At 39.7% G+C, this 14,483-nt stretch overlaps 1 protein-coding gene across 4 annotated transcripts in view; it reads left to right on the top strand.

The window, feature by feature from the left end:
• Positions 1-13,607, top strand: part of RBMS1 (RNA binding motif single stranded interacting protein 1) — a 138,913-nt gene extending 125,306 nt beyond the window's left edge. The window contains exons 7-14 of one of the 4 annotated variants that reach the window (XM_072342126.1): positions 1,838-1,953; positions 2,811-2,860; positions 2,955-3,048; positions 4,942-4,992; positions 7,089-7,199; positions 7,829-7,909; positions 8,160-8,244; positions 11,016-13,607. In XM_072342126.1, the coding sequence (XP_072198227.1) occupies positions 1,838-1,953; positions 2,811-2,860; positions 2,955-3,048; positions 4,942-4,992; positions 7,089-7,199; positions 7,829-7,909; positions 8,160-8,237 (581 nt within the window). In that variant the 3' untranslated portion in view covers positions 8,238-8,244; positions 11,016-13,607. Of the gene's footprint in view, positions 1-1,837; positions 1,954-2,810; positions 2,861-2,954; positions 3,049-4,941; positions 4,993-7,088; positions 7,200-7,828; positions 7,910-8,159; positions 8,245-10,993 lie in introns of all 4 variants that reach the window. The other 3 variants (XM_072342125.1, XM_072342127.1, XM_072342124.1) reach the window with 3 other exon arrangements.
• Positions 13,608-14,483: the final 876 nt, after the last annotated feature.

The raw sequence follows: 14,483 nt of genomic DNA, 5'->3' as shown, positions 1-14,483 counted from the left end.
CTTGAAATAGTTCATACATAGCCAGAGACTTCACCTCAACTTGGCAAATGGCTTTTTTTGTTTTGGGTACTTAACTGCTTATATCTCAGTGCTCTCTTTCTGATGAATGTTTTTCCTCACCATCTAAAATCAAAAAACAAAATAATTTCAGACCACATCCTGACATCTTTAGCCATGTTCAGTAACATGTTCTGCTCCCACTTATTCCAGTAGTACTTAATGTAGATTAAAATGGTCTGTGATATGAACAACATCCTTTTGAGCCTTCAGTCTGTTGACATGCTGTATTTTTTCCCCAAATATTGACAGCAACATTACAAAACCATGACAATATACCAAGAATTCTCTTGATAGAGGACCCCAAAACAAAACTATTCTGGTAATGCAAAAAAAATCCCTTTAGAGATGGAAAATTTTGTAGAGATTATTCTCCAGTTTCCATCCCCTACTTGAAGGTTTCCAGTACTTCATTGCACATTTACTCCACCCTTCATAGTCTCCAGTATTTTCCCCATTTGTTAGTCTAAGTTTTTCCTAGTTTGTTCTATGGTTATAGGATTTTAATTACCCTTCTCTGTAAGACAATCCATTTGAAGTTAATTCCGTTGTCAGGTATTGAAGTCTGACTCTTGGAGATAAAAGTTATGTGGCTGCTGGATAAGAGTGTATGAGCCACAGCAGTGCAAGTCTCTGAAGGACACTTGATCCATCCTGGGATGAGACAAGCAGCCACACTCCAGTTTGACCTCCTAGCCCATCCACCTTTCCTACAAAAGGCTGTTAGTGATGCATCATGTAGGAAGTGTGTATTTTTTTCCCCCAGTGGAACCAGAGCTAGTATTTCATGTGTGCCATTCAAAACCCACAATCACTTGGCCACCAGCAGGCTGTGTTAGGGCCGTGCCAGTAGTTTGGAAGTCAGATTCTGGGCCGGGTTATTGGTCCCCTGAGGTTTTCAGTACTCACTGTTCCTCTGATTTAGGGAAGTACTAGTAGTCCTTTTTAAACGCAGGCAGAATTAAGGGCACGTCAGTGCTGGTCATGGTTTTACCACTAGATTTTATTGCAGGATATAGATACGCTAAAATTTTCCTCTGGGATGATTTTTTACACATGTCCCCCCACCCTGTGTGTTTACTCTGAGCTGGAACATTTGCACATTGTCAGATCCGGCCTCATCTCATTCAGGTGTTTCCAAACAGAGAACGGCTCAGAGGAGTGTCACCTTAAAGCTTAGACAGCTCATGTCTCAGGAATTACTGGCAGAGAAGTGTTCACATCCAAGTCATAACAGAGCTTCCACCCTGTGATTAGGGAGGGTGTGGTGTGATGTGGCTCTGTGCTTCAGCCACGGGTACACAGAACTGTTGCAGCTTAAGCCCATCGTAAGGAAAGAGCACCGTGCTAACTTTTGTTTTTTGATTGATTTCATTTCAGCGTTGGAGTTGTGGTAAGGATTCTGTTATGCCAAAACTAAAAAACATGTAGCAAGCCCATTTAATGGCATTTTGCAAAGAACAAGATAAAAGAAAAATCTTGAAGAGTTTGTGGTTGCATTGCATGCTCTTTTTAGATCAGAGATAGAAAGGGAATGGAAAGTTGTGTCATTTTTTCAGTGCAAGGAGATAAAGGTTCCCAGTCTGTAAGTGGAAGTACAGCATAGCTCTGGTCATTCTCGATGAGCAGAACTGCTTGAAGCTTTGGGATGTTACTGAGCCCTTCAAGGACAGAGGAAATTTATGAAAGCCATTTCACATATGTATTCTTCACCTTCCATACACTTATACTTCCCTATATATGAATAGGACTTCAAGTAATACTCTTTCTTCCTTCTCAGTTCCTGCAGAACCTTTGTTGTGCAAGTTTGCCGATGGAGGACAGAAAAAGAGACAGAATCAGAATAAATACATACAGAATGGAAGAGCATGGCACAGAGAAGGCGAGGTGAGACTTGTAAGTCCGCCCTTCAAGCTCTAGTGTGGGTGTACAATAATGAATACTTATGGAAATGATAGGCATTGAGACTTCTTGGCTCAGCTCGTTGGCATATTAAAAATATGCAAGCTGCCCTCACCTGACAGTTTGCAACTCTATAAACTGCTTGACTGTATCTTCCTTAAGAGGAAAGACAAAATACAAAATGTAAAACACCAAATTGCATCTCATTAAACTGAACACTGAAATCTCCTTCGCTTTGGTCAGGAATATGTCTGAAATATCTCTGATATTATAAAGCTATCTAAAACATAACTTTATCTACATCTAGTCAGTAATCCCTTTTGTACTTGCAGAACTGAAGCACACAGCCATTTTCTAAGATCAAAACAGTGCATTGCAGCATTGAATATTTCTGTTTGTTGCAGCTTTATTTAATCTTCAATATTCAAGATAATACTTTCCCAGGCTTACTGTGTTTACTAAGCCTGGAGACCTCATATGTATGAGACAACAAAATTCAAACATGTCTTCTGAAAAATGGGCTCCTTGTTCATTTTTATAGTTATTATATGCCTAGTATAGCCCTCGTATAATCATTCTCATGCTCCGCCTCTCAAACACACACATATTATCTAAGCCAGGTATTTCATGGATTGCATTTTGTTCTTCTTGGTGGAAACTTTTTAGCCGATATCACAGACTCTCTTTACTTATCATTACTTCTGTCAATTAACCTTTCCCTAACTGTAGGATAATCAACTGTCTCAGTACAAACTTTCAGTTAAAATTATTGCAGCTAATTAATGAGTATGAGAAATAATTTACAAGCGAGATGAATTATGTCAATTCTCTTTCCACTTATTTTTTTAAAGGCTGGAATGACACTCACTTATGATCCAACCACAGCTGCTTTACAAAATGGGTATGTTAAGTGCTGGCACGCTAAGAAAAAAAAAAGTTTGCATTTTGAAAGAAGCATAGAACTGGCATTTAATAAATATTTTTGTATTTTCTAGATTTTATCCATCACCCTACAGTATTACAGCAAACAGAATGATCACTCAAACATCTATTACACCATATATTGCTTCTCCGGTTTCCACATACCAGGTTTGTATTTAGAACTTAGCAGAGGGAATGATTCATTGGAGCTTGTGTTTATTTATCAGTTGCTACATCTGGTTCTCTGCATTCTCCAGTCATGCTACGTTTTAATGAAGAGGCCTCTTCAAGCTGCACAGCTTGAAAATGAAGGCCTTAAAAACTGAAGGTGTTTGTTGCAGGAAGCACAGCAAAGCAATGGGATGCCAGTTGCCTTGCCAAAAACACTCTCAAAATCACGCTGATGGCTAAGGGTTTGCAGCCACAGTGTTACCTAAATGATTACCTATCTGGCATTTTACTATTTAACATGCAAGTTTTCTACCTGTGGACCATCTGGTTACTGTGCAGAAATAACCATGTCCTCTCCCAGTCCATCTGAGAAGAGCAAGGAAGAATTGTCCAGTATTAAGTCTGGAGGCCTGATGCCTTCTTGCTCCAACAAAGCATTATGTAGGAGGTGCGCTCTGGGATAAAGGGCAGCTGGATTCATTTGGAATTAATTTCTGAGGTGATTTTGCAACACGTTTGCTCCTGGCAGCCAGTGTCACTCATGTATTTTTCAGTATATGGAGTCTTTCTGCTTTGTACAACATCTCAAAAACTGCAGCAAGCTCATACCCAGAAAAGTATTCCAGTAGAATTATCAGCAATTTTTTATTAAGATATAAATGATGAATCAGCAGAAGTCTCTTGAACATTCGGAGTCCAAATAGAAGTTGAAAGTTGGCATGGAAACATGCTTCTTGGGAGCAAGGGATCGCTTCTGGGCTTATTGGGAGAGGTGGGTGACAGTAACGTATGGTTCTAAGAATGTCACTACCAGTGTTTCGGTGCACGTCAGATGGAGCTTAATTAGGTGTGGATGGAGTTATTGACGTCACGATATTTAAAGTGCTACAGTAATACGAATTGAAAATGAAAGGGAAGCAATCTGTGGTAGGGAGGGAGGAGGTTCTTGTCCAGAAATATTTCACAATTGGAGCATTAGTCACATCATCATTACTGATCCATCCCACTGAAGCTTGCAGCATTCTGTCACCTACACAACAGAAGGTATCATGAAAGCATGATTTATTTATTTTTTTCTTTGAGGCATGGTATAACCTGTTCCTAGATTTATTCTTATTAAAGGTAAACAAATCTAATAAAGTTCTGGCTAGTGTTTGTTTCTTCAACTCCTGTATGCCCAAATGACAGCACTAAGCCAGTTACTATCATAGCGTGAGTAGATTAGCCAAAGCTTTCGTCAGGCTGTACCAGTATTTTTGCCATTAAGCTTTTGCCTGGGGAAAGGGAGTGTTCAGCTGTTTTACTTTTTACCATTCCATTTCTGAACAACTTGTTACACTTCTACTGATTAAAAATAATCTCAACAAAAATTGCTCTGAACTGAAAATGAATGTGAAGAGGATGGAAGAAATGTTTCCATCTTGCCAAAAACACCCCGCCTTGTGTTTTTTCTCAAGACTGTCTGCCTGTCCTATTCACAGGACACTGGGAAAGAAGGTGAAGAGTTTAAGGGGTTTTAAGTGTCCAGCAGCTGTGGTGAGTCAGGTCTGCGTGCCCCATGCAGGTCAGGTCCTGCCTTATCCTACACATATGGCACTACCAGAGATGAAAAAGAGACACTGTCATCATGCCTTTCCTATTTCTTGCAGCACGCTTTTTCAAAGAGCTGTTGTAACCAGCTGTTTTTAAATAAGAAAACCATATAACCCATTAATGCACTTCTTACTCCTTTTAATTTACCTTGTCATGTGAAGTTAGGCAACCTGCCTCTGTTTAGGCATCTGAATAATCTGTTTTTTTGGAGAGGAAAATATGCTAGTTGCAACAGGAGGGGAATAGTACTGCACTGTGTTCATTGAAGAGGATAATAAAATACCAATTTTGTTCCAGGTTCAGAGTCCTTCTTGGATGCAGCCTCAACCATATATAATGCAGCACCCAGTAAGTTTTTATACTTCTCCATTATCCTGTTAATGATTGTGTAAACAATTTGCATATTTTAAACAACAGGAAATAGGCCACTTCCAGCCCCATTACTTGCAGATAATTGACAATTATATCATAATGATTAAATCATGGATGAAAATGGGAAAGAGAAAGGATGATGATAACCTGAACTAGGGACTCGTTTTATTAGGAAAAAAAGAAAGCTGCCTTGAGGGTATCAACGTGATAAGTAAAACTACATTTACCATGTCAGTATCCTGAGGAACCTTTCTTTCCTTTTTAAAAAATCATGAGCACTTTGCAGTTATTAATGCTTTACATACTGTGTACTGATAGGAAGCTGCAATAGAAGACCCAAGGTTTTAGAATAGATGTAGAGGAGTTCAGACTGGATAATTTGTGACAGACAGATGGACTTTGCAATATGAATGACAGCAGGGGCACCCACTTGAAACTACCTGGATGACCTGCTCTGGCTTCACCATGCATGAGTAACACTACTCTCCCTATACATCTGTCTGTGGCGTCTATGCCAGACTGACAAGTATTCTAATCTATTCTCTCGCATGTTTTGCTTCTTACCTATGTCATTTGCCAATTGAGTGCTATTATATCTAAGAGTTACAGGGTTTCTTGATAGGAGCATTACAAATAATAACAGGCACTTTGATATGTATGTCCTCCTATAGTGAACAAACAAGTCTATTTCCAGATATAGAAAGGATATTGTCCTGCTGTCAGTTAACTTCTCCATGCAGAGTATGGAACACAAATCTGTGTGGCTGAACATTTCCTTGTGCGTGCAGGGAAGGTGATACTGAGCCAGGACACCTTCTTGTGCAGTTTATTATTGTTGTATTTGTATTTTTTGAATGTTAAACGCACAGACAAACTGGCTTTAATTTTTCTGTCAACACTTTTTCCTAAAAAACATCTTGCAAATTAATGCTGTAGAAGACACAAGTTAATATGTTATAACACTGTGAAATCTATCTGTTTTGAAGATACACAGGATGAGATTTCATAGCTGAAAAATAAAGATCTGGTTTTTTGACGTAAGTTTAGTTTTGGTCTGTGCAGAAACTGGTGCTGTCTTACTCATTTGCTTTGCAGAGAAGCCTGCAGTCTGCAGACAGGAAATTCTTTCAGTGTTTGATGTGCCTGTGACTCATTTCATCTACGCTGGTCACATGGTTGTTTTTCCAACTACACTCCGTAGGGTTGGTTGGTTTGTTTTTTTTCTTTCATTTTAAGGAACAGCTACAGATTGAAAATCCTAGCTTTCAGTACACTGCAATTATTTATGTTGATTTTGACCCTCCATCTATTTTAATCAACTCTTCTGCAAGCATAGCCAATACAAAGTGCTTGGAAATACATTTTTATGGAACATGATTAGTAAAATAAAATCAGTTGTTTGATAACCTTCCATTTCAGATAACTCTGGAAACCTGACAAATGTGCCTTAGCATACTTAGCAATGTTGTGTTTTTTAAAATGCTGCTATCTTTGTAACTTTGTAAAGTCAGCAAACTGGCCCCAGAGCTATGGAGCCATCCTGGCAGCTGGTATTTGCGCAGATAACCAAGTCTTTTCTCAGCTCTGCTGACCCCCTTGTCTAAAATTTGACTTGTGTGTGAACATGACGTGTGCAGGTAGTGTTCCCCTACCACGAGTGTTCCTCCAAAGCCTCTATTCCTAAAGATGAGACAAATAAATGCTTCTTAAAGCCTGAAATTCCAAAGCTCAAACAAAGCGAATCTGTACCTGGTAATATGCCAAGTTTTACTGTAAAGTTAACATCTAGTTGAACTCCTGTTTGCAGTGATTTCAGCAGGTGTCTCGAGTGCATTGTGCATCTGTTTACATTCAATAGGAATTCAATGCAGTACTTACCCTATGACCAAACTGCAAAATGCATCCGCGTTAGAGTGCCCAAGAGTTGCTTGCTGAGTCAGTCAGTGCCTTGCATGAAGGAGAATTTATGCCTTATACCCCCTTGAAAGGACAGTGCCTACTTAGACTCTCAAATTAAAAATGTAATTAAAATCTGATTGTTGCCTTCATCATTTCTTTCTTTGTTTTCATAGGGTGCTGTACTGACTCCCTCCATGGACCACACCATGTCACTACAGCCTGCATCAATGATAAGCCCTTTGACGCAGCAGATGAGTCATCTTTCATTAGGCAGTACTGGAACAGTATGTAGCAATTAAATACAATATAGAACTTTTGCAAGAGGAAAATATTGTGTGTAGATAAAAGTATGCGTGTACATTTACATGTAAAAAAGTCCTAATTCAATAAAATATTAGGAACTGTCTCCATATATGAATTAGATTCAGCATTATTTATTCAGTCTATTAACTAGTCACATATAGTGAGTAAGCAAAATATGTAAAGCAAATGAAAGGAACCCAGGAGGTGACTCCAGAGTTGGAGTGAAAAAGAAATGACAGTTGTTTTTATTCTTCGGGAGATCAGAGAGCTGAAAGTTAGACATGGTGTGGAGCAAGAACTAGATGGGGAGAAGAGATGAAGGCCAGGCTCTAAACCAAAAGACTCTTCTCTTCTGAGCAGAGTGTGTTAATATATATGTATATGTGTAGGGATTAACAGAGAAAAATTCTTTATTTAGTTTTTGAAGGCTAAATTAGATATAAAAAAAGCTGCCTCAGTTTTCTGAAAAGGCAGTTAGTTTCAGACAGAAAAGTCTCCTGCTTGTGGGAAACGTTCAGTATCTGTTAGATGCTGTCATAGCAGGTGTTTTCAATACTCTTGCATTTTCATTGGACTTCAGCACATCTTAACATGCTGTCTCTCCTTCTAGTACATGCCAGCCACAACAGCTATGCAAGGAGCCTACATACCCCAATACACACATGTCCAGACAGCAGCGGTTCCTGTTGAGGTCAGTATATGATACAGAAGACCAGATACAAACATACTATTTTAAAATTATTTTATTGTTATTATTGTTATTATTTTTTGCAAGGAGTATTGTCAGCTGAAGTGCTGTAACTGTGCACATATGCATGTACTCTGACATGTTTAAAAGGCTTAAGACTTGAAGACTGAATTGCACACATTGCATGGAAATACAAATTGCAGGTCATGCTGTCAGCTTTCATCTCACATCTTTTCTTCCTCTTCATTTTCAGGAAGCCAGTGGTCAACAGCAGGTTACAGTAGAGACGTCCAGTGACCATTCTCCGTATACGTATCAACAAAATAAGTAACTGTGAGGTAGGGGCTCCTCCCGTCACATGAAAGATGTGAATTCAAATATATATTTTTTTTCATAACATGCAGTACTCCGTATTGAAAGTTCTTGCACACATCATATAAATAACATTGATAGTATCTGGGGACAGACACTGAAATTTACATGAATTTGGCCAGAGTTAGAAGTAAGGGAAAGGAATAAGCGAGTTACTGAATTACAAATAACAGCTCTTTGATACTTTGTAGCATTTATGGATTATATTCTATTTTAATTTGTTCATCTGGTATTCAGCATGTGATGTACAAGAATAACAATGAGTTAGTGTAAAAAATCTTTGTATCAAGTTGGGAAGCAGATTCACAACTGACTTAGGCAGTATGTGGGTGGGTTCTGGTCTATTAGAAATCCTTGCTGACATTCTCTTGCAAATTTCCCAGCCCATCCTTTATTCTAGGAAGCAGCAGTTTGGCCCAGAATTTTGTCAATTGATTTTTAATCCAGGTCCTGGATTGGCTCTAATTCCAGATTTATTTATTTACTTTCCTGCTTCAGGTTTCCTGTGTCTCTGCTTGCAGTCCTTACTGACCCTTTGTTAGTTTTATCCTAACTCCTTCCCTTCTGTATACCATTTTTCTTTCTGTAAACTGCTATCCTGAAAATGCTGTTTGCACTAACCATCCCCTCCTCCATCCTCCATGTTTTAAATCACTGCTTAGTTTTTTCCTGGCCTATCTTTTTATGGGTGCTTTGTAAACCAAGCAACTGGACTACATCATTTTCATTTTTAAATCAAATTTTGTAAGACCTAATACTGAAAAATTCCATCTAGCTTCAAGTATGTACAAGAGGTGATGTGAGCAGTGTTTTTTCACAGCCCTCATGGCATTCCTTAAGAACTCAAAAACGTCACGCAGTTACATGCACAGGTTTCCAGTGATGTGATACTCTCTTTAAAACACACAGATCTAACAGTGCACACATTTTGTCATCGCTTTCAATTCTGCAGGTCAGCTGTGTTATTTGACAGCACTGCTCTCATCCCTATTATTGGCATAACAGTTTCTTATATGTTCAAGTATGTAAAGATAGAAACAAACCAATTGGGAAACTTTGCACATTTGACAGGTGGCACAGTCTGCATAGCACAATGTATGATCTGTGTTTATTATTTTAGTCTGGCCAAACGCCGGCATCTAGAGCAAGCCCACATCCTTGGTTTTCTTCCAGGGCAGGGAGAAGCGAAGCCACAGACTCTTCTCATTCTCCATCTCCTAGCATTAAAACCATAGCTTCCACACGCTTCCCATGCCAAGGCTATTGGCTGGTGTTAACCACTTTTCAAGGAATTATTTGTTTTGCCTTTAAGTCTTCCCTGTGGGCATGTAAAGCCTCCTTGCAAATGTAGTAGGTGGGGCAACAGAGCCCTGCGTGGCATCCCCACACCTCCAGCAGTGTGCCAGCCTCTTTCCCATAGATGGGGCCATGGGAGGAGCAGCGTGTAGACTCCTGAAGGGTGATCAGGTGTGCTGCAACCTGAGAAACAGTTGTGTAACATTGACTCTGTAGCACACTGAGCTCTGTGAGCAGCTCTGGGCGCTTGCTGGAAGTGATAAAATCCTCTGCGATTTTATTCCCAGAGAAGCTCTGCTGCCTGCACTGATCTGCACAGGGAAATCTGTGCGCTGTGGCAGTGGGTGCAGGCACATGGGGAAGGGTAATATTGCTCAACTGATTTCAGCCCCGGAGTATGGCATTCGGTATTTCTGTCCTCAGAGCATGCTGGTACTTGTCATCTATCAGACAGGTGAAGGGAAGGGAACTGATGGTTATTTCTTGCCCTGAGTACAGGGAACACTGTGGCCTCTTAATTGTTGTAGTTTTGTCACTGTTGACAAATGGAAGCTTTTTTCTAAATACGTGCACAGCACTTTTGGAGATGTCCTATTAAAAGATGGGATATATTTTGCCATGAATAAATGGCAAATGACAACCAGCACACTAATATGAGTCGATGCAGTCTGTTGGGAGCACCTAGCTCCTTTTCCTTAATGAATACACTTAATAGCTGTATTGCTTCTTTTCAACAAGTTGCTGCTATGTGAAAATAATCAAAGGGACTTGGAAATAGCCCAATATAATTGAATATGCACCTATGAATGTACAAACTTTAAATTAACATGCTTCCTTTCCTTGAAAAAATCCAAAAGTGTCTTAACTTTTCATTAGCTGAATATTTTTTAAAACCCATCTGGTTACATAAGCTAATATAGCAAATGGAAGAGCCTCCCTTCATGTTTAATGAGCCCGGAATTGCTGTTAAATGTTAACCAGCGCGGAGGCACGGGAGCTGCCTGTGCTTTGGCTGTGGGGAGCTCTGCAAACCCTCCCTCTTCATCCAGAGATGAAAGCCTTTGGATGCAGCAGCAGTGAGCTCACTCACTCATCTGCTTGGGGTCAATTAAAAGCAACCAACGACAAGAAAGCAGGCAGAGGGAAATAGCTTGGGGTGCAGCCTCCCAGCTCCTCAGTGGGCATTCTGCATGCTTATCTTCATTAAGAGGCAAATGGGGAAAATGTACCAGGGAGGCCGCATGCTGGCACAGGGCCGAATCCCTGTGAGAGCCGAGCACCTGGAGTGCCACCTGGCTTTGCTTTTCAGACTTGTGCTCAGATTCACTTGCTCTGCTCCCAGCTGTCTAGAGGAGGAGGCGATGTAGCTCAGGGATAGCCACGTTAGCAAAATGAATGCAATTCGTAACCCTGCTGTAGCTCTGACCTTTCTGTGTTGCAGATGCCCGGTGTTGACCTGGCCTGGAGAAGGGTGCAAAGGCTGAAACAATCATGGATTTTACTGATCAATTGTGCTTTAGGAATTATTGACAGTTTTGCACAGGTTCTTGAAAATGTTATTTATAACGAAATCAACTAAAACTATTTTTGCTATAAGTTCTATAAGGTGCATAAGAAAAAACCTTAAATTCATCAAGTAGCTGTTCCCACGAACAGGTTTATTTTAGTAAGAAGAAAAAATTTTTATCAAGTGTTACGACGCAAAAAAATAAATAAAAATTCAAATTTCTGGGTATGCACAGATGACCACGAAGACTATTCATGTGCATGGCAGAAGTTGTGTTCTGGTTTAGTTTTGTTTCCTTTGTTTCCTTTTATTTTTAGGGTTTTTGTTTTGTTTTGTTTTTGTTTTTATTTTCTTTCTTTTTTTTTTTTCTTTCTTTTTTTTTTTTTTTTAATTGTATGAAATGGGTTTTCTGAGGTTTAAACTAGTAAAACATCTAGGATGATGTTCTGTGCTTGCAGTGTGTGAGTGTTGCTTTAGTGCAGTGTTGCAGTTATAGCGTCTGGTCTTTTAGCCTTCTGTTTTTCTTTTAACGTAGTGTGAAGTGTCTTATCCTTTTCTATGAATTCCAATTTGCCTTAAATCTTTCGATGCTGTAGCTATTTCAGTAAGTAGTCCAAACTAATGGTGTAGAATGCTTTGACCAAATGAGCTGGTCTATTATGCCTTGTAAAACAGCAGCATAGGGCTTTTAAAGGTAGTCAATAAAAATTGCTGAAAATTTGGCTTTTTTAATGTGTAGTAAGTGTTTTTAATGATTTTTCACATAATATGTAAGGTAGTGAAACGCAAGAGGGGAAAACTGTTTTGTGTGAAACACATTTTCTGACGGGGAAATTTTAATAGGATAAATCGTTTGTAAGGCCGTACGCCGATAGCTCCCTCTGGTAGTTCGGGTGACTTAGGAACTCTGCTGTACGATGCAATGTAAAATCTTTTTTTGCCTTTTTTTTTTTTTCAGAAACTAACTCGATGTTCTAGTTTTAGCGTAGGTAGAATAGGGAGTTTGGGGTGGGGATCTCACCGAATGTTTTTGTCCTTCCTTTATACTAACGATAGTGCTTTAGGATGAGGATCGTACTGAGACTTAGCAAAAATAGCAAGTTGCTATTGCAGCAAAATGGCAAAAGCAAAAGGACTCGTTTTCAAACACGAGCTGAGATGCGAGGAGAAGCATAATTGATTGGATACTAGCTCTCTATTGTAGGTAAATAAAAATAAAAAGACTTGGCACTTTTAAAAGGTAACTTTACCAAAGAACAAAGAGCCAGTAACCAATAATTTTGATTTGTCTCAGCATTACGTCTTCTGTACTCTTTTATTTTTGCCGGACCAGTTTGCGGTTAGGAGAATGTGCCTTTTTTGTACATTTGCATTTAGGTTTTATAATTTTAATTGACGTATGGACACAAAAGCATGAAGGAAGACTTGGATCCAAGCAGTGCCACACTTTACATCATCACTACAAGTGTTAAGTGTAAAGAAAACCGATTTTGAAACTATGAAATTCCTGATTCATAAATACACAGTTATTTGTACTTCACATATTAGATAATTCACTGCTACTAAAGCTCTTTATTACGATTGCATATGTTTTAAATCAAACGATAAATTAAGTTGTCTTCCAAAACTGTGTACTTCTCTGGTCAGCTGTATATGATCAGTTATCTACCTCAAAGTTTATTTCCTTTTGTATTGGGACAGGTTGCTGGCCCTCCCTGTTTCCACAGACCAAATCATCCCGGCTCGGGAGCTGGGGCTAACAGTTGTTTCTTTCGAGTATTTTTTAGTTTTTAAATTTTGTGTGAGTATTGGAGTATAGATGTCGGTGACATTTCATAGTTTCAAAAGTAAATTGCTGCTCTGAGAAGTGTAGATTCTAGTGAAATACATAGTCGTAAGAGATGTGTTTTTGTTTTTTCTTTTTTTGCAAAGTTGTGGTATTATTGGTTCTATGCTCCCTGGAATATTACTGCTTTGTCAAAGTCCAGACTTCCTGCAGCACCTTCCCTGGGTCGGGTGGATTTCCACGCCTGGATCTCTCACTACTTGATACTTTTGCGTTACTTGGAACCGCAGTATGATGGCCGTGTTAGAGGGAGGGAAGAGCTGCTGCCGGAAGGTCTGAACTAAGTGCCATACTCATTGTCTGGGTAAGATTTGGGAAATTTAACCTCTGTACATAAAGAAATAATCAGTTACTTAAACATCACATAGTAGACAGCCATTAAATTATAAAAAATTAATTTATGAAGAAAGACCTTTTGTACAGATTGAAAAAAAAAAAAAAAAAAAAAGATTTTCATAGAGATATCTATATGATCAAGAGAGTTAATTTTTTATTTTTGTTTTACTAGTGCCACAAACTTGCCAGTGGTAACTTATTTGTCCGGTTCAAGATAACTCTGTAGTTTTGTTTCCTAGGACTTGTTGTTAAACGCCAAAAGACATTTTTGAACTGTAAATTTGATTAGATTGTTAGCTTTTTTCTGTTTTATTTCTTTGAAAACTTTTGAATAAAAAAGATCCAAAAAAAAGAAAAAAAAAAAAAAAAAGAAAGAAAACGCATCGTCTGTTTCCTTCAGCTCTTCCTTTACTGGGGGAAAACCCAACCAGGTTGTGGTGGAACCTTTGCCTTCAGGCCGAAGTGCTCAGCGATGCTCCATGCTCAGTGGGCTGACTTTGCCCTCTGTCTTTTGCTATGATCACAATTTAACACGTTACAGGTTCCGCACTCTTTCAGACAGAACGGGAAAGGCTCATGACAAAGACATGGCCAAATGTATCTCTTTGAATGCAGGAGCTCCTGTTCGTATGGGAGCTGTGCATTCATGCTGTGGTGTGGATGCAGGGCAGGGGTGGGGGCAGAGTTCTCTGGTATTTCCTGACACTGAGCTGCAGCCAGAAGGGCCCCAGTCACTGCAGCTGCACTGGAGCTGGCTGCAATACCCCGGATTCAAAGTCATCCTGAGTGATCCTCTTCCAGCTGCAGTCTGTAAGCACCCCTTTCCCTAAAGGTAATCTCTGATTTTATCATCCTTTTGACAAGATCATCGCTGCTGATGCCGTGTATCGCAGGACTTCCCTGCTCAAAGTAAGGCCTGGAAACAAAATCAAGTTAAATATCAACCAGTGCATCTCTCCAGCTCAATGAAGGCTCTGCCACTCACCAGGCTCACAACACTGCATGGTGCCAGCTCAGTGGGCTCTGACTCCTGGGTACTCATGAGCACTTTGGGGGCAGAGTGGTGGACTCAGGGACCCGTTGCCAGGCAGCGAGGAGTGTGCTGCCCCAAAGAGCGCTTCATCTCTTTTTGACATAGTCCAAGCACCCCACCAGCCCTGCTCTGGGACCTGTGAGACAGGTAGGTTGGGGCTGCCCTACAGGCACAGCACAGGCTTCTG

This window comes from Excalfactoria chinensis, chromosome 7 (genome assembly GCF_039878825.1).
Source record: "Excalfactoria chinensis isolate bCotChi1 chromosome 7, bCotChi1.hap2, whole genome shotgun sequence".
Taxonomy (NCBI): domain Eukaryota; kingdom Metazoa; phylum Chordata; class Aves; order Galliformes; family Phasianidae; genus Excalfactoria; species Excalfactoria chinensis.
Note: the sequence above shows the minus strand (reverse complement) of the source record. Positions and strands in the feature narration are given on the sequence as shown.